The following is a 25,033-nucleotide window of genomic DNA, read 5'->3' on the forward strand; positions in this document are numbered from 1 at the left end:
GCTGGGATAGTAGCCTGAGCGTTGGTAATGTACGATATGCTTCCATAGACAGAGCATTTTGTGTTTTGTTTGTGGCACATGCTGGCTGAAACCCTGTAATTTTAATCAACTAAACAAATTCATTGTTACACTTAATATTACTACAGTCCATTCAGGTGTTCCAGTTCCAGGGCTTTAAGCACGCTGGCCCATGGGCATGGCTTAAAGGGACACTTAACTCGAATAGAGCCTTCACTATTGTTGTTTGGCCCAGTGCTGAGAGAAAAACACCCACGTCAACAAACACATAAGCCTGCATAAAATAGCCTCGTGTTTTTAAAGCTTAAGTTGCCTATTTTCACATTCAGCAGACAGAATTATATTAGGATTTATTTGGAGTTGTGTTTTGTGGTCACCTGAAAAGTCCAATATTAACTCACTTTTTGGCAGTGTTTTGGTCTTCATCCACCTAAAGCTGAAAACATGGACAGTTAGAGCAGCGAGTAGTAGGTGCAAGCTCAAAATATTTACCTGAAAGACACTGAAAAGCTCTAGAGCAGGGGTCTTCAGTTAGAATTCAAAGAGGTCCAGTTAGAGAAAATTTCCCGAAGCAAAGGTCCAGAACATCATAACGACTAACTTGCGTTATCATTCAGTCATGTGTGTTCATGTGTTTTTAGTCAACAACTTACAATATTTCAACAATATTCAGTTTTCACATCAAAGTGGAGGGATAACAAATAATAACTACTCTTGTAATAAATTCTAAATTTAAGTAAACTAAAATAAAGTGCTTAATTTCAGAAAAAAATAAATAATCGTAGCTATATGAGATATTCTGGCTCTGAACTGCCCGTGGGAGGAACGCACATGTAAGAATCTGTACATTCTTGATTAAACGCCATGTGAAATCTCTTTTCTCTTTCGCCTCCTCTCTCGCTGTGTGTTTCCAAAACATCTCCGGTGTATCTACCTCGGGCCACTAAACCAGTACAGTAAATGCTAGAAAAGCTGCGAAGGTTAAAAAAATAAACTCTCCGTCACCGTGAAGTAATTCTCAATAATAAATAGGCTGTAGGTCGGCGGTCCGCCTATTAGTGACCTCTGCTCCAGAGCGTAGGGAACTGTGGGTTTGTCATTACAAGTGACTTTACACATTGTCATTTGATCCAGTGTTCATATGAAAACATTGCTTACAGCTTCAATAGTTCCCGTACATTACTACTGGACAACTTATTTGTTTGTGTTCATTATTAAACAAACAAGAAACAACATTCAGTGCTGATCGATGTATTTTTGGACTTTGGACTCGCTAGCTGTTCCCCTGTCTCCGGTCTTTATGCTGTTAGCTAAGTTGACTGACTCCCTATAGTCCGTCTATTTTCTTATTTAACTCTAACTTCCAATAGGACCTCTTTCTTTGGAAGAAAGTAGTTCTAATAAAAAGCTGATCTTATTTTCCCAATGCCGTGAGCACCACCAAGGAAATTCCATTCAACTCAACTTATTGCACTGGGACTGGGGCAGAGACGGATATCTGTAACCGCTTTTTTCAGTAGAGCTTCAAGATAATATACTAGATTAATTTATCCTGGTCAGATTTTTGTGTGGCAGAGGTTTAAATCTTTGTCATTTAAGTGTGTAGAGCTGCCTTGTTTAATGAGTCCTTTGTTGGTGTTTGCCAGCATATTTTGCTCAGAAAAATCCTGCGCTTTATGCTTTTGATTGTGTTGTGTCTGTGTGTGATTTTATCATGTGTCAGTATTTGTAAATCTTAGATCTCGTCAGTGTCTTACATACTTAGAGTGAATGCAGACTGACGTCAACCACTTTTAACTTGTTTTTATATTAAATGAGCATACCTGTATGTATGCATTTGACATCCGCTATTATTATTTTTTTATCTAATAATGTCTCGATTAAAACTTCAATTCAACAGAGAAGAAAAGCTTTATATAAAGAAGATTTTATTTAATATTCGAATATAAGATATAGATCTTTTAAAGAAATATCTGTATAGAAAGCGAAAGCTATAGATAGAAACAGAGATAAGATGCTGGCGAAGCCCAAATAGGCAGAGTGAGGAGAGAGAGCAGTTTGGAAATAGGGACTTCCCTGAGCCTCTATCATCTGCAGGGAGGCAAAAAAAATAAAAATACACTCACACACACACAGCCTCCCACATACACACTCACACTGTGCTGAGAGCTAGCAAGGGGCTTTAAACAGCTTCACACTAAACAGACAAAGGGACTGTAACCTACCACAATGGAGGAAAACATGGATGAATCGCAAAGCCAGAAAGGTAGGACAGAAGAGAAATTTGGTCATTTTTATCTTTCATCAGCTGTGCCATTCTGTCATTGTTTTGTTCATCCGTCCCTCTCTCGGTATCATGGAATTCCTTTGTGTGTGTTGTGGGCAGAGAGAAAGAAGGCAACATACATGTTCTGCGGAAAAAAAAAAACAAAGCATAGATTTGTGTCTGTTCATTAATTTGCACATTTCTTCTCACAATTTCCTCATCGTTCTTCCAAGCGAAAAATGGAAAGCTGGGCTGTGATGTTAATCATGCCATCTATATGTCTGCTTATGATAATACCGCGGATTATACAACCCTGTTTTTTATGTGGGTTTTTTTTTTTTTTTCTTGACAAATGGATGCATAAATAAGGAGATTGTTTGGCTATGGATGAGAGGAGAAAGAACACTCGAGGGTCTGTGTTGTTTTGGAGACTGGACACACAGATGGATGGACAGATGGATAGAGGGTTGGATGGATCGATGGAGGAGGTGGGAGTGGCGGTGGGGGGGGGGTGAGAGAAGGAGGGAGTTGGGGCAAAACCTTCCGTTAAAGACTAAAAATCAGAGGGAGGAGGGATAAGTGGAGCAGTGATTGATGCATCCATTGGGATTTTCTTTGTTAGCCTCCATTGTTGATGCTTCACGCTTGTCTGAACGCCTTTTCCTCTCCTCTCTCCCTCGCTCTCTGCATGTCTCACTTTTTTTCTGCTGGCTGTGTCTCCCCCTACCCTTTTCCCTCCATTTTCTTCCTCTCGATGACCAGCCCTCTCCCTTTATGTGTATTTCTATATATATATATATATATATATATTTCAGACTTGATTTTCTGGGTCTTTCCACCTGTCTCTCTGCCTCTGCAGGTCTCTGTCTCTTGTTTTCTCTTTCTGTCTTTTTCTGCCTCTCTCTCGTCAGCCCTCTATTCTGACTCATCTCCTGCTCACATCTATCTCGCTCTGTCAGTTCCCTCCCTCTCTTTCTCCCCCCATTCCCAGCTTTTATTCAGAATTTCTCTTCCTCCGTTCATTTTTGCCTATTTCTAATCCAACTCATTCCATTTAAGGTAATCTCTTGCTGTACGTTTGGTTTATGCAGATACTGTATATGTGTTTTTTATCCCATATTATGCTGGCTGTTGGCGGTAAAAATGGGCGTGTCCATTTTCTTCATTGCACCTTCACTCTGTAATCAGACATAAGCGGTGCTGCTTACACAGATTCAGAAACGCAAACGATGATGGAGGTATTTTAGATGAAAAATAAATTATCATTTGCATTTATCACCATATCAACATTTATTAACACTACATATATGTTAACACCATTATGGAACAGTTGTCTGTGTCGGTTGTGTCATAGGTGGATTCATGTGGGGGGTTTTCTGGAATGAGCCTGTCTTAGCCAATCAGGAAGTATGTATATTTCAAACAAACAAATGATTTAGGATTCCAGCCACCATTTCTTGTTCCTTATTTTCTAGCTATCAACCATCCTATTTGCGTTTCATTCTTTTCATCTTCATTGTTTTCTTTTTACAACCTTATTTAGAATTATTTAGTCACCGGCCTCCCCTCTCTCTGGGTCTGGGGGGCTGGAGCCAATCCCAGCTGACATCAGGTGAGGGAATAAATAGCTGACCAATACAGGTGTGTGTGTGTGATGAAATAAGACAGGACAGGTGAGAAGGAGAGATGGAGGAAAATGTGCATCTGTAAGACGAGGCAGAGAGAGCGAGTGATGCAGATGTTAGATCCATTACAGAGAAACTGTTCATATACATGGACTTCATTTTTAATTGATAAATTACCGTTAAGTACCTTTAACCTTAGTATTGATGATATTTTTCACATATTTAATGCTGCTAGTTTTGTAGTTAGAAAATTTGTCAATTTGTTTGCACGTGTTCGGGTCTCAAATCAGTTTAAATTTAACTTGTTGCACAAAGAAGCACTTCTCTGCACTTCTGAGAAATCTGATATTTTAGAATAACTGGCTGTTTCTTTGCTTGTTTTGCTGAAGTTGGCTTAACAGATGACTAGCACACAAGATCTGTTCCTGGTTAATTTTATTAATAATAAAACTCTGAATGCCACAATAGAGTCATTCCACAAACCTGTTGTAAAATGACAAATCCATTTTCCTTGTATGTCTTTCCTCTAGTTAAAGATTCTGATAATTATTATACAGCATATAATCAACCTGTCCTCCCCAGAAAAATGACCAAATAGGTTGTTTGTTCAACACGTTAAAACCACCCACACTTATGTTTATTGTGAAACCAAATCGTCAAGTGATTAGCCGACCGTAAGTTCTACACGTGTGAATCCCAGTGCTAAATGTTACATCTATCTATCTAGTAATAACGACTAAACTCACATGATCAAGTGTTATTTGCCAGTTGTTGCTTTGAGTTTGCCGTTGGTTACTGGCAAACACACAGACTGTCCTCACCATGTTTGTTCAAGCCGCTTATTGCGACCCATATTTACATTTACTGAATTGTGGCCACAACCTCAGTGGTAGCAAAGAATCAAGTCACGTGACATTACATAAAGAGCACGAGTTATTTAGAGTTTAAGTTAAATAGTGTTTCTGACTGATGTCGTGTGACTTATGTATCATACTTATTTTAATCCAAACTACGATGTTTTCCTAAATCTTAGCAAGTAGTTTTTGTTTCTTTAACATAACCAAACTGACTGTTTCACAACATTAATCACGTGTTTGACGTCACGCGACTTAGGTCACGTAGTGAAGGTCCAGTACGCCTGTAGCTGAACTGGTCGTTTAGGGAAACAGTTCTGTATGTCGTTTTTGGAGTCCTTGACAGACAACCTATTTTTGTGTTTAGGGATGAGGACGTGCAAATAAATCACATGAATTTGACCAATGAATAGGATGCATGCTGTAAGGTTCAAGGTACATTTATTTGTCATTCTACAGGACAGGGCTGAGCAACGAAATTAAAGTTGAAGCCCCCTTCACACTACACAAACAGAACATAAGTACAGATATTTAAAATAAAAAACATATACATATTGTTTCTTATATGCATACACAATACAAGGTAGTGGTTAGGTCTTGTCAGCAGTGTGGATACTGTATGTTTGTCAATGCTATATAGGCTGTTAAAATCATTCACACATCCACACACTATAATTCATTTACTACACATTAATTCCTAATTGTCCAGTAGGCTATGTGTTGAAGTGGTATCATGGCACGCTGTTATTTACCAACATCACAGCCATTCCCGTGCTGCTTTAGAAGTTACCGGTGTCTCCAAAATGAAAATTGATTTTGCAAAACGTTTAGATGCTTTTATATTAAGCTATGTTTCTCGTAAGACCATTTGGCTGGGACATTAACATTGTAGGGGGAGGGGCAGGTTAAATATTCACTGTGCACCACTTTAATTTAACTAAATGTGCCAGATGTCATTTTAACAATTGGGAAATTACAGGATGTGGTCTGTAATAGAAATAGACATTCAGCAGGACAAAGCTAAAAGAGAAAGATGAAAGGAGTCTCTCCTGGGAGCGCTGGAGGGTTGAAGGTTAGGTAAATATCCTGCGTGAGGTGAATTTGAGGCAATTTGTCAGAGTAATATCTGAGTGAAATCTTAGCTCACAGACTTGAACTAAATTTTATTTGGTTCACTGTGACACACTTCTTGAGGTTATCATTATGTCCAATGTCCATTGCGGACGCCCATAAAGCCGCGTAGCAGCAAACTATAAGCGGGATGTGCTAATAGCTAATTCAGCAAAGGTGCCAGTTTCACAAAATGTAAACCAGTAAAGTCTAAAAAAACAGGTCTAAAAGAAAAAAACAGTAGCTTCCTGTAGCCCATTTGACGAGCTCTTGCTCACCTGATGGCATTTTCTTTTGTCATATTGTTTCCCAAATAGACCTACATGACGGCGTTAGCATGTTTCATCAGTTTAGCAAAAATTTGACTTCTTTCATTTCCAGGCAAAAGTCATTCTCCATTATGAACTGATAAAGAAGGACGAACAGCTCTTTCCCCAGAAAAATCTCAGGTGTTCAGTTTAAAACACAAGGATGTCGCTCGGGGTAGAATGTAAATTACAGTAGGACCAGTAAGTTCACAGAAAAACAGTAAGTGTGACTGTAGTTCATTTTGTGGTGGCGGTGAAGAATTACCCCATTGGGAGAGGATTAGAATCACTGACCTATAATGTTTAAATCTCCCCACCTCCCCAATAAATTCAGTCCGAAAGGAGCTTTAGTCCGGGTTATACTTCTCAAAATACAAATATCAATGGAAACAGTGGGACCATAGGATTTAGAACTCATCATCTCAGCTGCATCATCTTATAGGATTTATAATGAACGTATTTACTGTATCCTGTTAGTAGTTTCTGCATTTACAACCCCCCAAATTTAAAATGTCTTCTAATCTAATCTGAAAAAGTGTGAGAGAGACACACTGACAGGTTTTGATCTGTTTTCTGTAGCAGGTCATCCTGCTGAGGACTTAGCGCTGCTTTTAGAGATTTGTGGGGCTTAATTGGAAAGGCAGGTTCTTTATCTAAATGTAGGGCTGTTTGTTTGTTCATGGGTAACTTTGGGGTCAACTGGAAATCTCACTTGGTTTGTCTATATATTGTAATAGTCGTTTATTTGGTCTCACCTTATTATAAATGACTATAGTGAGTCCTAATCTATAGTGTGGATTCAGCAAGGGTGGTTCGTTTACTGGAGTGTATTTTTATGTATAAACAGCTTAACTGCCAAAAATCCTTTGATCCTCAATATAAAACACTTTAAAAATATAAAATAACCATTTTACAAAGTGCTTTTCAGGAAAAAGCAAGAAGGGGTTTAGTTCTTAGCATAGAATTGGTGGTTTATCTATGGATACTTTGTGCGGCCACTTCCTAAACCTGCAGTAAAGGCCCAGGACAATTTGAACTATCCATCCATCGTCAACCGCTTATCCTGCGTACAGGGTCGCGGGGGGCTGGAGCCAAACCCAACATCGGGTGAAAGGTGGGGTCCATCCTGGACAGGTCGCCAGTCCATCGCAGGGCCACACATAGACAAACAACCAGTCACACCTAAAGACAATTTAGGGTCACCAATCAACCTAGTCTGCATGTCTTTGGATGGTGGGAGGAACCCAGAGCACATGCAAACTCCACACAGAAAGGCCAGGGCAACCGGGGTTTGAACCTGCAACCTTCTTGCTGTGAGGCTAACCACTGCACCACCATGCCGCCCACAATTTGAACTATTAATTTCTAAATTATTGTGGACGTTGATGGGAAAATTGACTGCGGTCAAGCAACTGAAGGTGGGCCTTGCTATTTGTCTCATGTCCATTTCATTATTATGACCACTTATAGAAAGAAACCTAATGGAGAGAAGATTAAGTCGATACAAACCGATTTAGACCTGTGGGTGAGAGTGTAGCGAGCAGGGGAGGAGGAGAGAGGGAGAGAAACTAGCTTAATCTGCTCCATGTGAGTGTATCGCATTTACACACTGTGGCTGTTTTCCTACCAATAGTGGGTGAAAGAGGTAAACTCTAGCCACGATTACAATATCTTGTTACTCTGCTAGTGTTTGGTTTGTCTGACCAACTCTTTGATGTAGATATCATGCCCGGGCAGACTGCCATGAAATGTCTTGTAACATCAGCAAAAAATTTGGGCTGAGCACATTCATGCTCCCCAGAGAATCAACCTTTTTCATACTGAATGTTTCTAGTACCACAAGCAGGTCAAAGTGTCTCAGCATGTCTCATCTTTTTCATTGTAATGAATGAATGACTGTCCCTCTCATGCCAGCCGGTTTTTAATCTCACTATTCGAAAAGTCACCATATATATCCAAAGGACCAAATATACATAAGAGCTGTTAGTCTAAAATACTCCCAGCAAGAAGTCCAATCTATGATGCATTTATTTCCTCACATTCTTACCTACACTAACTCCTCATTTAATTATTCATAAATGCCCAGACGAACCTATACTACATAATCACACACACACATCAAGGTGACGTGTATTTAAATATGGGGTTTCCAGCTGTGAATCACAAAGTCCTCCAATGCTATGTTATGATTACAGATCATTTAATGATTGCATATTTTGATGTGTAAATATCTTCACTGCCAAAAATCCTTCGGGTAGCACCCAAAGTACTGACCTCACAGTGCTTACAACAGTTACAGTTTTAATGGCATTTGCTCCTTGTATACTTGAGATTAACTGAACTCCCACTCCGCTCATTTAGCCTGTATATTTACCATTAAAGTAATGGAGCAGGACTAATGCAGTGAGACTTATTTCTGTTTGGAGGAAGACACAATCAACACGGGTGAACACATATCACTAACTTGATATATGTAAACCTTACAGAGGAATCCCTTTGATTTGTTATTACAAAATGTGATTCTTTTACGCGCAAAATACAAATCAAAGAGATTCCCGAAACGACTGGAATTGACTTCGCTGTGATAAGTCTGCTAAGTGATTTTTATAAGGTGTGGAAATAAGTGAAAACCAATAGCTGCCTGTCAGGAAACATCATTAAAACCATTTAAAATGCAGCAGGTTATAACATGGTCAGCAATTATGTAAAATATTTGTGTATTGTATAGACAAATATATTTTGGCATTTATTTATATTTATTGTTGTTGTTATAAATTTAATATGAATCCACAAATATATCTAAATAAATGTATTTGCAATTCCTATCAAAAACCTATTTGAGTTGTTACAACTGTTGAACCTGAATTTACAAATATTGGATAATTAGTATAAAATAAGCGATATGCATGTTCACTAAAAAACAAAGATTAGAACAAATGCAAAATAAAAATGTAAATTGTGTATTTATTATTTATTTACAGAGTTGTATTTATATTTGAGTTGTCTATAAGTTAGATAATAATAAGTTTGAAAATAAAATAAAATAACTAAACTAGAAATATAGGCCATCGATCCACTTTTTTTATTTTATTTTATTTATTTATTTAAACAGGAAAAGATTAAGAGCAATCAGGCCTGACTCAGTATAGAACTGATTTTCAGCAGGTTCCTGTTCTGCAGAACATGAATACCTCAAACACAACAAAATTCCAAGACCATACAATAACAAACACACAGCAACAAGCACACAAACTACGATAGTTAAACAAGCTTCAGCAGGAGGCCATAAAGCTATCTCAGTGTTCACAGATATACCTGTCCATCAGATGGCGAGCAAAAGTTTGTTTAAAATAGTCTTATTGATGTTATAGATCTGATGTCCTGTGGAGTCTCATTCCAGGCTCTAGTGAGCAAATTAAAGAAAGATTTCTGTCCATAGCAGTTTCTAAAAGCTGGTATAGGGAGAAGTTCATTTGCAACAGATCTCGTAGTGCGTTCGGGCCTTGAGCTGAGTTTTGGAGCCAGCGCAGTCAATCCTGCAGTAGTGTGTCCATTTAAGATCTGATAAAAAAGGTTCAAACCATGGCTTATTCTATAGTTCTGAAATGTCAAGGCATTACTCAAAGATGCAACACAGTGGTGAGTCCAGCCTGGAAGCCTGTTGTGAATCTTATAGGCTCTATTGTAGAGTCCCGCTACAGGTTCAAGGATCTCATTTGTTGTGAGTGACCAAACAAGTAAACAATATGACAGAATGGACAATATAATGGCATGAAGATATGTTTTAGAAACAGAATGCAGTAAATATGGTCTAATTTTACTATAAACAAATAACTTTTGGTTTAACTTTCTGGTTAAAATTTGGACATGGTCACGATGAGTAAGATGTGAGTCAAGAGAGACTCCCAGATACTTATACGTGGATACAATTGAAAGTTTTTGATTAGAAAAGGTGATGAAATTTGATATAGACAGTTGTTTCCTAGATGAATAAAAATACATACATTCTGTTTTCTTAGTATTAAGTGTTAAATGGTTATCCTGGAGCCAATCATGTAAATGCTGTAGGTCTGAGTTAAGTTTGTAATTAATTGTATCAATATCTGAGCCAGACAAAAAAATGACAGTGTCATCAGCATATAACAAAGTACTAGAAACATCAAACACATTAGGAAGATCATTAATGTACATAAGGAAAAGTAAAAGGACCTAAGATGCTGCCCTGTGGAACTCCCATAGAACACACTCGTGACTGTGATGTTACTGAGCCGATTCTTACAGTCTGAGATCTGTCACTTAAATATGATTTAAACATATCTATTGCAGAGGAGGACAAATGAAAAGAAAGAAGTTTATTTAACAAAATTTGATGGTTAACTGTATCGAAAGTCTATGTATATGACTCCAGTAACCTGACCTTTATTTAAAGACGCCCGTATCTGCTCAGTAAAAAGCAGCAAAGCCGACATAGTTGACCGCAATGGTCGAAAGCCATGCTGACAATCACTGAGCAGGTTATTGTATTCAAGGTGATTAATTAATTGATTATATAATGTTTTTTCAAGTAACTTAGAAACAGTTGGGAGAATTGCAATTGGGCGGTAATTGGAGATATTAGTTGGATCATCAGACTTAAGAATCGGGGTGATCTGGGCTGTTTTCCACATGGCAGGAAATACTGATTGCCTAATACACAGATTAACTAAATGATGGAAAAGCAGAATAAGTGTACTAGCGTGAGTTTTAAGAAAAATCATATTTAAATTATTTGTATCACAAGCATGAGAAGCATTCAAAGAACCCAAAATGTTAGTTATATCGCTTTGTGCAATTTCAGAAAAGGAGAATTGCTGAGATGCCGCTGGTACTGATGGGAGAAACTGAGGAACAATAAATCCAGAAGATAACTCCTGAACAGATGCAACAAAATACTCGTTGAAAGAATTAGCAATTTTATCATGATCGGTGAGAAGAGTACCATTTATGGATAGTTAGTAAACTGTTATTATTTTTTAATTTATTTTCACCAGTTATAGATTTAATTGTTTTCCATAATGTTCTTGGGTTGGAAACCGTTCGGTTTATTTGATTTTCAAAATATAGCTGTTTTTCTTTGAATAATTCAAAATTGCACTTATTTCTGAACTATGTGAAAATAAGCTTAGCCTCAGGTGTTTTTAATGATCTGTATGCTTTCAAATAGGTGGCCTTCTTTTTTAAAAGCTGCATAATGTCAGGAGTTACCCAAGGTATTGTACTTTGCCTGATTTATATTTTACTTTATAACAAACAACTTAACTTAACAATGAATTAAACATTAATTATTAAATATTCATAATCATTCCAGTCTAGATTTCAGTAACACATACAGTTATTTAATTAAATAATTTTTTGGAATCATTCCATAGTCTATTATTATTTCTTCAAGCTAAAGAAATTGTTCACTATGGTCACTCGCACAGTGTAGTCATTGGTTTTAGTTCCTTCCTCTCCATCCTCCTCGGCCTCTTCTGTGGTCGCATGCTGCCCGTCCTCCTCATTTACTGCAAATTCTTTCAATAAGTTGAACAGAAATAAAAGAATGATATTGCACGCTCTGCCCGGATACACAGGAAGCTCAGCATGCAGGCAGCGAAAGTGGCATTTCCACTGCCCGTTGACCCGCTTGATAATTGCCTGTGTCTTACATAAACTGAAGTTGTAGTTCTCCGGTTGTGCGGGGAGACAGAGCGAGGGAGGGGGTTTCATGGTACTATAGATTATTATCAGTTACATTTAATGAATTATAATTTATGATAATCACCTCGCACACTTTTGGGTGTGTGCACATGTGTCTCATCTTGTTGTTCTGATAGGAACTTCTCCACACAACACCCTTGACTTGTGGACATGAAATACCTTGCCCATCACTGGCTGGAAAGATCCAGTCTTTCCAACCAGTCCAGTTCAGGTCATTGCTTTATTATTATCATTATTATTAGACTTTACATTGTTAGTGTACAGTAAAGTTGTGGTGTTACGTCACCGCTCTCTAGGGGTAGGAGAGACGTAAACATAAACCAGATGGATTTGGTATGGGTGGAAAGATTATTTATTAAACAGTCTGATACACACAAAATGGTCAAACAGAAAATGGGCAAGTGGGTGCTGCGTAAAACAAAAAACCAAATATAACAAAAAGAGATCCCTCCTACGTGAGGGATTACTAAACTACTTGAAAAAAAGGATGAACAAAAACCTCTCTAGCAGGTGTGAGTGATCAGTAAACGAGCTTCCCCTAGCCCAAGTCTGTAGACCAACTACTGGGATCAGCCCAGGTGAGTTACCAACTCTCAGTAACACACAGATCTTACAAACACAGACATGGTTGTTTCCACTGAGGATACGCGCACACAGAGTTCAAAGTTAGGACCAGCGTCGGGGAAAACTACATGGCAAAAGGTAGCTGCCTCAAACCAGCAGCAGACCAGCCTATTTGAGGGGGAAGGCACGAAGGCGGTCCTGCAGGCAGCTCAGCGATTGGAGAAGGGCTGGTGCGCCGCTCCAATCAGGATCGTCTGAGGTGGGAGGCGGGATCAGCCAGACTTGCCGCAGACCAGCCAATCCCCCACCTCACAGTGTAACACATGTAGGGAGAAGCACAGCAGCAGTGACTCACAGACGGCTGCCCTAGGCAGCCGTAACACTCCCCCCCCATAAAATACAGACTATAAGGTTTGAAATAAAGACAGATCCCTACATAACGTACATCTCTATACGTCATTCTCACAGCCTAGATAATGCGTCAGCGGTCACATTTTCAGTCCCTTTCTTGTGGCGTATCTCAAGGTTGTAATCCTGAACAATCAGAGCCCAGCGCATAAGCCGTTGGTTCTGATTGTACATGCGGGAAAGGAACGCTACAGTTTCCTACAGAAACCCCTGTAATAACCGGCCATGCCTAGAAAAGAGCAAAGTGCCTTACGCATAGCCGGGACAGGACAGGCACTCACCGCAGCAACCTTAGCCTCGACAGGGCGAACCTGTCCCTGTCCAACCTGTTTTCCTAAGTATGTGACGGTGGCTTTACCAAACTCACATTTGGCTAGATTCAGGGTGAGATTGGCCTGGACAAGACGGTCAAAAACCTGTGTAAGGAGAAGCAGGTGCTCCTCCCAAGTGTCGGTGTAGAGTACTAGGTCGTCCAAGTACGCGCTACAGTTACTGACACCAGCTAACACAGTGTTTACCAAACGTTGGAACGTGGCGGGCGCATTGCACATACCAAAGGGCATGACGGTATACTGCAGGAAGTGATCGGGAGTAACAAACGCAGAAACATTGAAGGCACGCTCGGTCAACGGGACTTGCCAGTAGCCTTTTAACAGGTCCAATTTACTGACAACACAGGCATTTCCCAAATTGTCGACACAGTCCTCCATGCGGGGCAACGGGTATGAGTCGCGCACTGTGACAGAGTTAACCTTCCTGAAATCTGTGATAAAACGTGGTGAACCATCAGACTTCGCTTCAACTAAACAAGGGGAGCTCCATGGGCTTGAGCTGGGTACAGCTAAACCGTGTTGGAGGAGGTACTGGACTTCTCCCTTCATTAACTCACGCTTGTTTTGATTAGCACGGTACGGGTGAACTTTTATGGGCCGGGGGTCTGTCAGCTCAACATCATGCTCAATAATATGAGTCCTGGTCGGGATGTCACTAAATAGACACAAGAACTGGTCAACTAGCTGTATTACGTCCTGTTGGGCTGCAGCAGGCAAGTGCTGTAACCGGCAGAGTTTGCAAGGCTTCGGTGTTGAGGAGCCGGGCGCTCGGATGCTCCGGATGACGTGGCCGCAGGTCATCAGGATCGGGCGCGGATGCAGGCTCTGTAACAATTTCTGCAGCAACAGCGGGCCGGGCGTAGCGGTTGACGAGGTGGACTTATTTCCCTTAACCGGAACTGTATCTCTGTCTCTAGCGTGGTATAGCTTCATCATATTTATATGACAGACCCGGGTTTCCTTCCTCCTCTCGGGAGTACTAATCACATAATCCGTGTCACTTAGACACTCATGGACTTCATAAGGTCCAGAAAACCTAGCGGAAAGGGACGAATCTGTAACGGGTAGTAGTGTTAATACCTTATCGCCTAATGAAAACGTCGGGACACCGTAGAACGATCGTAGCGGGCTTTCATCACTGCCTATGACGCAGAGAGAAACTGCTTGGCGGTGGCATTAGCTGGTTGCAAGCATTCTCTGAACTGACTAACGTAGTCTAATACGTCGCGGGGGCACACACACTCACGAGACAGGAACTGATCATGCAGTACTTTTAGTGGCCCGCGGGGTGTGTGTGCGAACACGAGCTGTGCTGGACTAAACCCTAATGATTCTTGCACCGCATCACAGGCAGCAAACAGCATAAAGGGGACTCCCTCATCCCAATCAGTCCCATTCTCCTCAATATTTACGGAGCATCGACTTTAACGTCTGATGCCACCGTTCCAAAGCTCCTTGTGACTCAGGGTGATACGCTGATGAGACCACATGGCGCACATTCAGTGTTTTAAGCACCTGTTTGAAAAGGTTAGCTTGGAAATTGGTCCCTCTGTCGGACTGAATAATGCGGGGCAACCCAAAGGTAGCAAAGAACTTAGTCAGCGCTTTAACGATAACACGGGCGGTAATAGTGCGCAGGGGGACGGCTTCAGGGAACCGTGTAGCAGCGCACATCATTTGCAACAAGTGCGAGGTAAGGGTCCTACACAGTCAATTAGGACTTGGTCGAACGGGTCATCAATCACTGGGATTGGACACAGAGGCGCGGGGGGAATTACCTGGTTTGGCTTACCTGCGATTTGACATACATGGCAACTGCGGCAAAATCGGGCTACATCGGATTTCAACCCTGGCCAAAACAAATGCCTGAGAATGTTTTGGTATGTCTTGGTAACGCCTAGATGACCTGACCACTTGCTCTCATGCGCTATGGACAAAACATACTGTCGATACGGCAAAGGCACAACTATTTGTTCTACACTATCCCCTCCAGAATCAGCCCCTAAGAGCAGTGACCATCGGCGTGCTAGAACATCCATATCTAAGAAATAAATGACTTTTTCCCTACTTGCTCTGTTGTTGTCACTTACCACTTTTGCGAAACACGGTTGTAGTGTTGGGTCAGCTCTCTGCTCAGCAACAAGGCGCTCACAGGTGACTGGCAGACAATCAGAACCTGGGGGCTTTTCTGCCTCAGCCTCCTCAGACTGAGGTCCCCTGTCAGGCTTCTCCACCACCTCTTTCAGGTCAGGCACACCTGTGAAAGCTGGCATGAGGACACTGTCACATAAATTATATGTCAAGGCTTTCATTCTCACTCATACGGGCTTGTGCATGGGTGATCACACAGGCGGGGAACACTTTAACCAAACCAGTATTATCAGGGAGAGTTACATTACCCGGCGGCGAGTTCAGGACCTCTAGTGTAGGGGTAACCTTGCCTCCAGCAATGTCATTACCCATCAGTAGTACTACACCCTGGACAGGTAGCTCAGGACACACCGCTACTGGGAAGAAACCAGTAATTAAATCGGACTGTACATGTATCTGGTGCACCGGCAGCGGAACATATCCCATTTCGATGTCACGTAATACGGAACCAAAACCACAGGCTGTCTGATCAGGCAAGGCTGAGGCTAAAATCACTGACTGAGAACAAGCAGTGTCTCGTAACACTTTAACTAGGCGCTGGTCAGCAGGTAACCCGGTAAGTGAAATACATGCCTCGAAAACAAAAGGCTTAAAGCAGGCATCTATGTCTGTACACTCATCTATATGACTAAGCGTGTGGGACTCTGCTTTGATCAAACCGACACCCTTAGGCTGGGAAACTCTAGGAGATTGCTCCTTACGCTTCAATGTGTAGCAGTTAGCGATTACATGTCCGCTCTGATGGCAGTAGTAACACTTACGATCATCCTTCTTAGCTTGTGTTGCTTTGGGTGGGCTAAGCGCCGGTGAGGGTGGAGTGTGGCGGATACTGCGAGGTTTACCACCTGCTACCGTGGAGAAAACAGTCTTATGCGTAAGCACATACTCATCAGCTAAGGTAGCAGCTGCTGCAAGTGTCTGCACCTTTTGCTCATTTAGGTACATCACCACACTGTCAGGGAGACACTTCTTAAAATTGGCGGCCAGGCACATCCTCTACCTCTGTAGGGATGGCTGCGGGAAGTGTCACTCCCACAGGTTGCTGAGCCTGCTCAGGTAGCACAATCTCCCCCTGATCTATCAAGCCATCAATAATCCGGATGCGGAGATCCTTTTTCAATAACGTTTTGGCAACCGTGATTCCAAAATGGGTGGCTATACAAATGCCCTAGGCAGCCGTAACATGTGGTCACAGTACTTGCTTTTTTATTTATAAATATATTTTTGTATTTATGCACCAATATATCTTGGTAAGTAGCCAAAGTAGCGAGGTAGAGTGACACCCAGTCACCCTACACAATATGTCACTACAAGGAATATCGCTCAGCACATAAATCCATGTTTTATCATGTTCTCCATGCTTTTATTTTGAAAGTTAGGACAGGAATAAGTCCTCCTGTTAAACTACAACAGCTTCCGGGCGCACTGAAATAATTTTACACGCAATTTCAGTGTTTTCAATGTGAGTTTGCGAATACATAGTCGGTGGTGTGTGACTGTTTTCAGTACGTGTGCATCTGTATTACATTGTTTCCACCCTAAATGGCCTCTCATATGTTAGTGAGAGTTTACACCCTAAATGGCCTCTCATATGTTAGTGAGAGTGCGACACCACAACAGGGCCGCAGCAACCCCAGTAACAGCCAGGGCACCCCACGACCCCCCAAAAGCGCAAAGGACCTGAGACCACATGTCAGGAAGCAAGGCCTCCCTGGCCAAAAGCCCGCCAACCCCTCACGCCCAGAGTTGATCAAGGGTTGACAAAGGTCAGTTTGTTTTTTTGTCCTGATTATAATTGATTAAGCATTGATTTGTAGTTGACAGGGTAACAACAACATTGTTAAAAACCATCTATATATAATTGACTGGGAAATTTGATTAAAAAGTCATTGCATTATAGCTGACCGCTTGGTGTATCAACGTTCCTGAACACTGAATGAGTCCACATCAAGTAAGCATTTATTTATTTATTACTAATGCTAAATTGTACCAAATGTAAAATTTGTAAATGATTACCATTTATTGACGTTGTCTTAACATTTTGCAGTTATAGAATACTTTAATTTCAAGTCTTTCAATATATTTTAAACTGACAAATTGCACAATATCCAAGTTCCAATCGTAAAAGGATATTTCGCTAGCATAAATGCTAACCTTTTCACGGGTAGATATTATCCTCCAGATATTAGGATTGTAAATCAAGATAACTGTATTTTATCTTGGCTCAGATTTCAAGTGGTTTACGAAATATATGCTTGCCTTTCTTTCTTTCTCGTAAGTTAACTTATCCTTGCTAACACCCCTGTCATTTTACTAACTTTAAAAAAGCCAGCTAACTTGACACGTCAGTCATCTACAACTTTAAGGAAGTCTCCCGGTTCAATCTATGACTGCATTTTATGTTAGATGTTGTGTCAACAGTAATAATGATTGAAATAGAATTGAAATTCTGCTGATTTTTAGTTGTGATTTCAATGTTGTTTCAATATTAAGTAAGGGTGCAAAATGACGATCAATCAGTATCAGGGTCTGACGCTGAATCAATGAAATTAGCATTGACAGTAGAATGTTTAGATCTTTAATAAGACTTTTTGTCCTAGGACTGTCCGGCAGGATTAGAAGGGGGCATAAATATTCTGATTACTGGGCATGGACCATCACCCACATGACAAAAAATACAAAAAAAACAAACACAAATATACCATCTGAATGTGGACCATATCACTTCATTTTTATGACCACTAAATGAAAAATACTTAATGTAGAGGAGAATGTGAGTCAATTCAAATCAACTTAACAGCCCCACTGTGGGTGAGAGTAGAGACAGCAGGGGAGGGGGTGCATTTATTGATGATGCATTTATTTCCTCAGGTTTATCTCTGTGAGGAGTTGTGGCAGAACATGTTGCTGGATATGGTGTGTTTTTTATGTTATCTACACTACACTACTCCTAGTTTAATTATTCATCAATGCCCAGAGGAACCTACACTACATAATCACACACACATCGAGGTATTTAATACGGGGTTTCCAGCTGTGAATCAGACAACAAATGCTTCCATAACACTGTAAAGTCACTGATGCTGCTATTATAGAGTCCTGGCAGTTTTTCCAGTTTTCACCATCTATGGTGCTTCAACATTACTTTAATATATTTAGTTATTAAATATATTTAGTTGTAAATTAGTTATTAGTTGGGTGTAAAACACGCTAAAGAAATTTCTGTAGTCTGAATTTTAGTGGAAGGTTTCTGTGATGGTCTAAAAATGGTTTTTCAAAAGCTTTTCACTTGCCAAGAGTGCTGTTCTGAATATTTGTCTTTAATGAGAATGAAAAAAGTCAGTACAGCTGGGATCAGCTCCAGACTCCCCGCAAATAACACGCTGTGTATTTTGGTGCACAGTGTACTGAGGTTGGTGTTTGACCATTGCAAAGGGATTTTAGTGGAATCATGTACATTTAACTACAATAACGACAAATATTGTACACTTTACATTTCTGTTCACCGCCTTGCAGGCTTTCTTCTTCCTCCATTTTCCATTTCAATACACAATGAGTTCTGTAAGTCAAAATGTCTTGGTGCAAAAGAATTGAATAAGAATTGCAATGCAATGTAACTATAGAAGAAACAGATCTGCATTGTCCAAAAAAAGTTACCTAAGCTTAAAAAAAGCAAGCTACTAATTACTACATTATATTCCAGTATATTGTTATATTTTGAATTGTCACCTGCCACCTGAATTTTGTGTTTCCCTCTATATAAATAGAGACATTTCCACAATTGGTGCAGAAAATGTCTCCAGAATGCGGGAAATTATGTGTTTAGTGCTCAAAATCTTCTGGACCACCAGACCACCCAATCATATATCTTATCAATAAATATTTCCTCTGAATAGTTTTAAATTATCTTGTCTGGTTCTCGTGACCCCAAAATTGCGCATCATCACGTCTCACGGCCTAAGTGTTTCGGCAAACCCCTAATCTGAGCCCTTAAATGTCCCCACCACTTTTCAACACAAATTGACCCTTGGTGGACACTCACACAGAGTTTTGAGATTTGGCTGACTCAACAGCGACCTTTATAATACAAGAATCTTCTATAAATGCTTATTGGAGTACACCATGGAAAGCATTAGATTTTTATTTTAACAATTAAGGAAAAGGAAAATCACTCCAGAATGTTCATTTTCTTTTTTATGATTGGAGCCCAAAAATTATTTGCAGCGGCTTTTGTTTTGTTTGTTGTTGAACATTTTCTGTTAACTGCTGTAATTGTTACTTGGTAAACCAGCTGCAAAAATATCTAGATTAACACCTTACAATTTTGTCCCACATACAAATGTAGTTTGTTTTGGCAGGTAAACATGAGCAGTAACTGACCATTCCAGTATTTCACAAAATCAACTGATTAATAATCAAGAGCCATTAATAATTAAAGCCATGCTTGGATACAGTTGGTACCATTACTGTAATGTGATTGGTCTCACTGGGGATTTCCTTTCCTCCTTTCTCTTTTATTGCTGCTCTGTATCCTCTTTCTCAAGATTATCGTACGTTTTCACAGATCTATACTGGTGCAGACAGCTTTCCTGAAAATATCACAGCTGCAGATATTTTCTCTACCAGAAAAGAGAAATATTACGACATTATCTTACAGTTTTGCTCAGCTATTGTGGGGGCTGTGACCACATGCCGGCTATTCTCCTCTTTGACAGACTGATGAAAACTGAGGATGCCAGTGATGTGTGGTGCTCCCAAGATTTTTACTTCAAAGTTTGTTCACTGACACAAATAGTAAAAGTGAACAAACGTCTTGCAGAAGTGCAGTAGTACATAGTTCACAAAACAAAAGCCTTTTGAAATCAGTACTTTGTATCAGTACAATCAGTATACCAATCAATACCAAATGAGTATTATTTGCATACATAGTATCGATTGCTGGGTTACTGAATTACTTTTCTCTAATAGTGATTTCACAGGTAGATGAACAATTTCTTGGTGATTTATTTATTCATTTATTCATCCAGTCAACACTTCTGTCCTGATCTGTATCTACTGTAGGTGAACAAAGGGGTGGTTGTGGAGGATGTATAGCAGAGCGTCCATGGTTGGTTTGCTCGCCAGCTTCTCCAATCTGCATGTCGAAGTGTCCTTGAGCAAGATACTGAACCCCAAGTTGCTCGCCATGGCTGTGGCACTGATGTGACCGTGCGTATGAATGTTAGTTCCGTTCTGTTTAGCTGCCACTGCCACCAGCAACCGCTGCAATCGGTGTATGAATGTGTGTGAGTAGGTGAATGTGTCATGTATTGTAAAGCGCTTTGAGTGGTTGAAAGACTCAAAAGGTGCTATAAAAGTACAGTTAATTTACATTTACATAGGTGAAGGGCATCCAGTACAAGAAATGAAAGCCAACATGTTTGTGGATTTAACACCAGTCTTGGCGTGTCAAAACTTCTGGACTTCCGATTAAGATTGTTGTTTTTCTGATCTGACTCGAGGTAAAATGGCAAACACTGTCTTTGTGGCATCCTATCACTGACACATAGCTCGCACTGTGTGTGTGTGGACGTGAATTCCTCATGTTGTGATGACATAAATTTCGTATTGTGGGGACTCACATTCCTATTGGGGACAAAAATGTAAATCATTTTATGGTGAAGACCATGAAATACACATAAATTGATATTTGTCTGGGTTATTCTTAACTTTGCTGAACTGTGCCTGAACTTGCCATTACCTCCACCAAAAGGTCATGTTTTTGATGCCAGAGGCCTCAATAACTCTCTCTTAGACAGTTATCTAGTCCCACAGACAGACAACAGTTATGTTGTTGACTGTTAGACAATCAGGCTAGACAGTGCTGCCCAAATTGCTGCCTAATGAGCAGCAAGTCCCATTGTGAAAGCATGAATGTGTGTTTGAGTTTGAAACGCTAGAAAAACAGACACTCTCACATGTCATCAAGTCAAATTTCTGTCAATTTATGGATGACATTTGTTCAGCTACAACGATTTCTCATGGTGTAAGAGGGACATTTATCTAAAAGTTATGAGCCTGAAATAAATGAACAAATGAAATAAATGTATAATATGTTCTTGGTATAAATATATGGTTTGGACATTTTGGGGGGGGGGTGCTGCTAAAAACTAAATTAAGCCAATATCTTGTCATTCATCATTAACTCCCATTTTACTGAATAATTTTTCCGATAAAGGTTTTATTTAGAAATTAGAAAGACATTTAATTACAATTAAAATTTGCCACAAATGAAAAAACATTTAAACTTAAAGCTTCCTGTTCATTTTATAATAATCTGTTTATTTATGATCATGTTACAGTTATGTACACAGTTTGGTTTATTTTTGTTTTGCTTATTGACAATATTCAAATACACCTATAAAATATAACATCAGACATAAGTCCTGGACTTATTTTCAACTTTTAAATGATGGAGACTGACATTAAATGACATTAACAACAAAGAAAAGATGAACTTATAATCATACTGTGTGACCAATCCAAGTTAGAGTTGATGTGATTTGGTAATTGGAGGATAACACGTTGCATAGACACCCAATAAAGAAATTCCATGATATAAGATAGTTAGTAACATAGAAACATATGTCATGATGCAAATATTACTTAAATAGTTGGGGTTAGCACAGAACAGGCAGAAACCCACAAGAGCAACTCAGGACAGTTAGCTTAAGAGCAAAGTCCAATTTTTTTGGTTGAAAAATAGACAGAGGTCAAAACCAGGCAGGCAAACCTAGCCAGGTATGGGGCAGATGAATAATTAAGACCCAGGAAATCAGGCAGGCAGGATCATGGAAAAGACAATCTGACAGAGGGTTAGTGGAAGTGGGTCGATATTTATACTAGTGAGATAATCAGAGGGAATGGGGAGCTGGTGAGTAAGTGGGGGGAGCAAGTCAGGTGGTAAAACTGGCAGGAAAAAGTTATAGGAGGGAGTGGCAGGGAAAACCAGTTGAAACTTGCTTTCCTTAACTACCTTGAGCTGTGAGAAAATAGAAAGTAGAATGAATGCACATGGCACAGGGGAGATGTAGGTTCACAGCTGCGGTTTTGATGACCTTAGAGATGGGAAATGGGCCCACAGCTTTCTTGACTTCACTCAAAGGAGCAGGTCCTGCATGGAAAGCCAAAACTTCTTGCCCGGAATGTAGGAAGGCACTGGGGTGTAACACAGTTGGCAGCATTCCTGTAGCAATCAGAAGTACGAAGCAGGGTGGACCAGGCCAGCTGTTAGGCACATTGCCACAACAAATGAAGGTCTGTACAAAGGTGCTCTTGTTGGTGGGTGGCACAGGCCGAGGCCGAAAGCTAAGCAGGCACAACCTTTAGGCTAACAGCAGTCTAGTATCTTTAATCTAAAACCTCAAAACTAGGCAGGCAACATCCACATAGCAGTGGAAATGGATGTTGTGGAAATTTACGAAAGATATGGCCAAGAGGAAGCAGATAGATGATGAACAGAAGGGGCCCCAGGACAGAGCCCTGGGGAACACCGGTAGTGACAGGGGATAGCTCTGATTTGAAAAGTTTGAGTTGGATGAACTGAGTGCGGCCAGAGAGATATGATTTAAACCAGTCCAAGGGTGTGTCAGTGAAACCAATAGAGACTAATCTGTCAAGGAGGAGGTTATGAGAGATGCTGTCAAAGGCTGCACTCAGATCAAGGAGGATGAAGATAGTTAGCAGTCCAGAATCAGCTTCCATGAGAAGATCATTGGTGATTTTTACCAGCACTGTTTCTGTGGGACAGAAACCAGATTGGAATTGTTCATAGAGGTTATTGTCAGACGTGTGCATGGACCTGATATGCAACTGTTTTTTCAAGGATTTTAGAAAGAAAAGGTAGGTTAGAAATAGGACAGAAGTTGTTGAAATTGTTGGGGTCTGCACCAGGTTTCTTAAGTGTAGGAGTTATTGCAGCTGATTTTAGAGATGAGGGAACAATACCAGAGGTGAGAGAGGAATGTATAATGGTAGTTATTTGGGAAGAGAGAGAGGGTGAGCAGTCTTTTATTAAGACGGTAGGAAGAGGGTCAAGCTGACAAGTAGTTGGTTTCGAATTTCTAATAATGTCCAATATTTCAGAAACAGAGGGAAGCGAGAAACTTGAAAATGAACGAGATAGAGGTGTTGGGAGAACTGAAAAAGACAGACTGTGAGAGATTTAGTAGTCAGTTGCTTGTGAATCTTGTGTACTTTGGCATTAAAAAATGACATTAAAGAGTTACAGTAAGCAGCTGAGTACAGAGAGTCCGGTGGTCGTGGTATGTCGTTGACCATGGAGAACAAGGCTCTGGTGTTTCCTTCGCCTGAACTAATTATACCTGCATAATAGGTGGATTTGGCTGTAGAAAGAGTGTCCTTGTAGTGGAGAATGTGGTTTTTGTACATTTCTTGGTGCACATTGAGTCCAGATTTCTTGTAAAGACGTTCCAGGCGACGACCTTTTATCTTGAGCTGGCGTAGTTTTGATGTAAAACATGGGGCAGAATGGGTGAAGGAAACAGTGCGGGTTTTTAAAGGAGCCAGAAAATTTAAAATATTTTGTAGGCCATCGTAGTGAAAAACCAGATTATCAGGGTTGGAAAAACACTTTATACTGGGCAATTTAGTAAAACATATTGAGTTTCCATATGGGGGATGCTATCTAGTAACCATTGTGTATGTAATTGCTGTCTTTTAAACAATACCAAACATATTACATATTACTGTGTACATCTCTCTATACTAGGAGCGTGAGATTAAACTGTGACAAGATTTCTCGCCAGGTAAAAATCTGTCTTGCAAGACTCACACAATAGACATTTTTTACATGCTGTCAAGTCACATGCTAATTTTCTCACACGGTGAAATCCAAATGTATAACTGATAAGATAAACTTGGGGAGCTAATCATATCTGCCCAGCTGATGCGACACTGGAGTACACCCTGATAGTAATCAACTGAACCCGCTCGCGCTGTGAGTCCAGACAGCTGTGACGAGTGGTAACTTAGATGGTAGAGCTTTACAACATAAACTTTACCAGAGTTGCTGAAGTTAACATCTGTGGATTTGTGGCGAGATTTCTGCCTGATCACAAGTGTTGTCACTTAGTTTCGGTTTAACATGCAACATGCAGTCCCAAACTGCGTCGGTAAATGGTCTGAAGGGAATAACGTTACTACCAGCAGATCAATGATACGTAATGCACAACAGACTATATAGGGCAGGTAGAATTCTCAACAAATGATGACGTTAGTGTCGTGATTTCATGACTTTTTTCTGGGCATGTCAAATGACACAGATGTGAGAGATATTCTGAATGTGCAGAAAGTTTTGAACTATTAAAGCTATTAAAGTCCATTACACTGCATTAAATGCTGTTGTGCTATAGATTTTGAATTGTCACCTGCCATCTGATTATTGTGTTTCTCTATACATTAAAAAAATCACCATCAACTGGTGCAGAAAAATTCTTCAGAATGCAGGAAATATATATATATATTGTTAAGATTAAGACGAGACGAGATTTTAACACTATTTTTAAGAAATCTTTAATGCATGACATTTTTCATGTAATTTAGCATTAAAGATTTCTTAAAAATAGTGTTAAAATCTCGTCTCCTCTCGTCTTAATCT

At 40.1% G+C, this 25,033-nt stretch overlaps 1 protein-coding gene across 1 annotated transcript in view; it reads left to right on the plus strand.

The window, feature by feature from the left end:
• Positions 1-2,069: 2,069 nt before the first annotated feature.
• The window catches only part of gpm6ab (glycoprotein M6Ab), a 40,833-nt gene continuing 17,869 nt past the window's right edge, over positions 2,070-25,033 (plus strand). The window contains exon 1 of the mRNA XM_038714629.1: positions 2,070-2,284. Coding sequence (XP_038570557.1) covers positions 2,248-2,284 — 37 coding nt within the window. The 5' untranslated portion in view covers positions 2,070-2,247. The remainder of the gene's footprint in view (positions 2,285-25,033) is intronic.

This window comes from Micropterus salmoides, unplaced genomic scaffold, assembly GCF_014851395.1.
Source record: "Micropterus salmoides isolate LMB-PRFRI ecotype aquatic unplaced genomic scaffold, ASM1485139v1 Ms_hic_scaffold_12, whole genome shotgun sequence".
NCBI classification, from domain to species: Eukaryota; Metazoa; Chordata; class Actinopteri; order Centrarchiformes; family Centrarchidae; genus Micropterus; species Micropterus salmoides.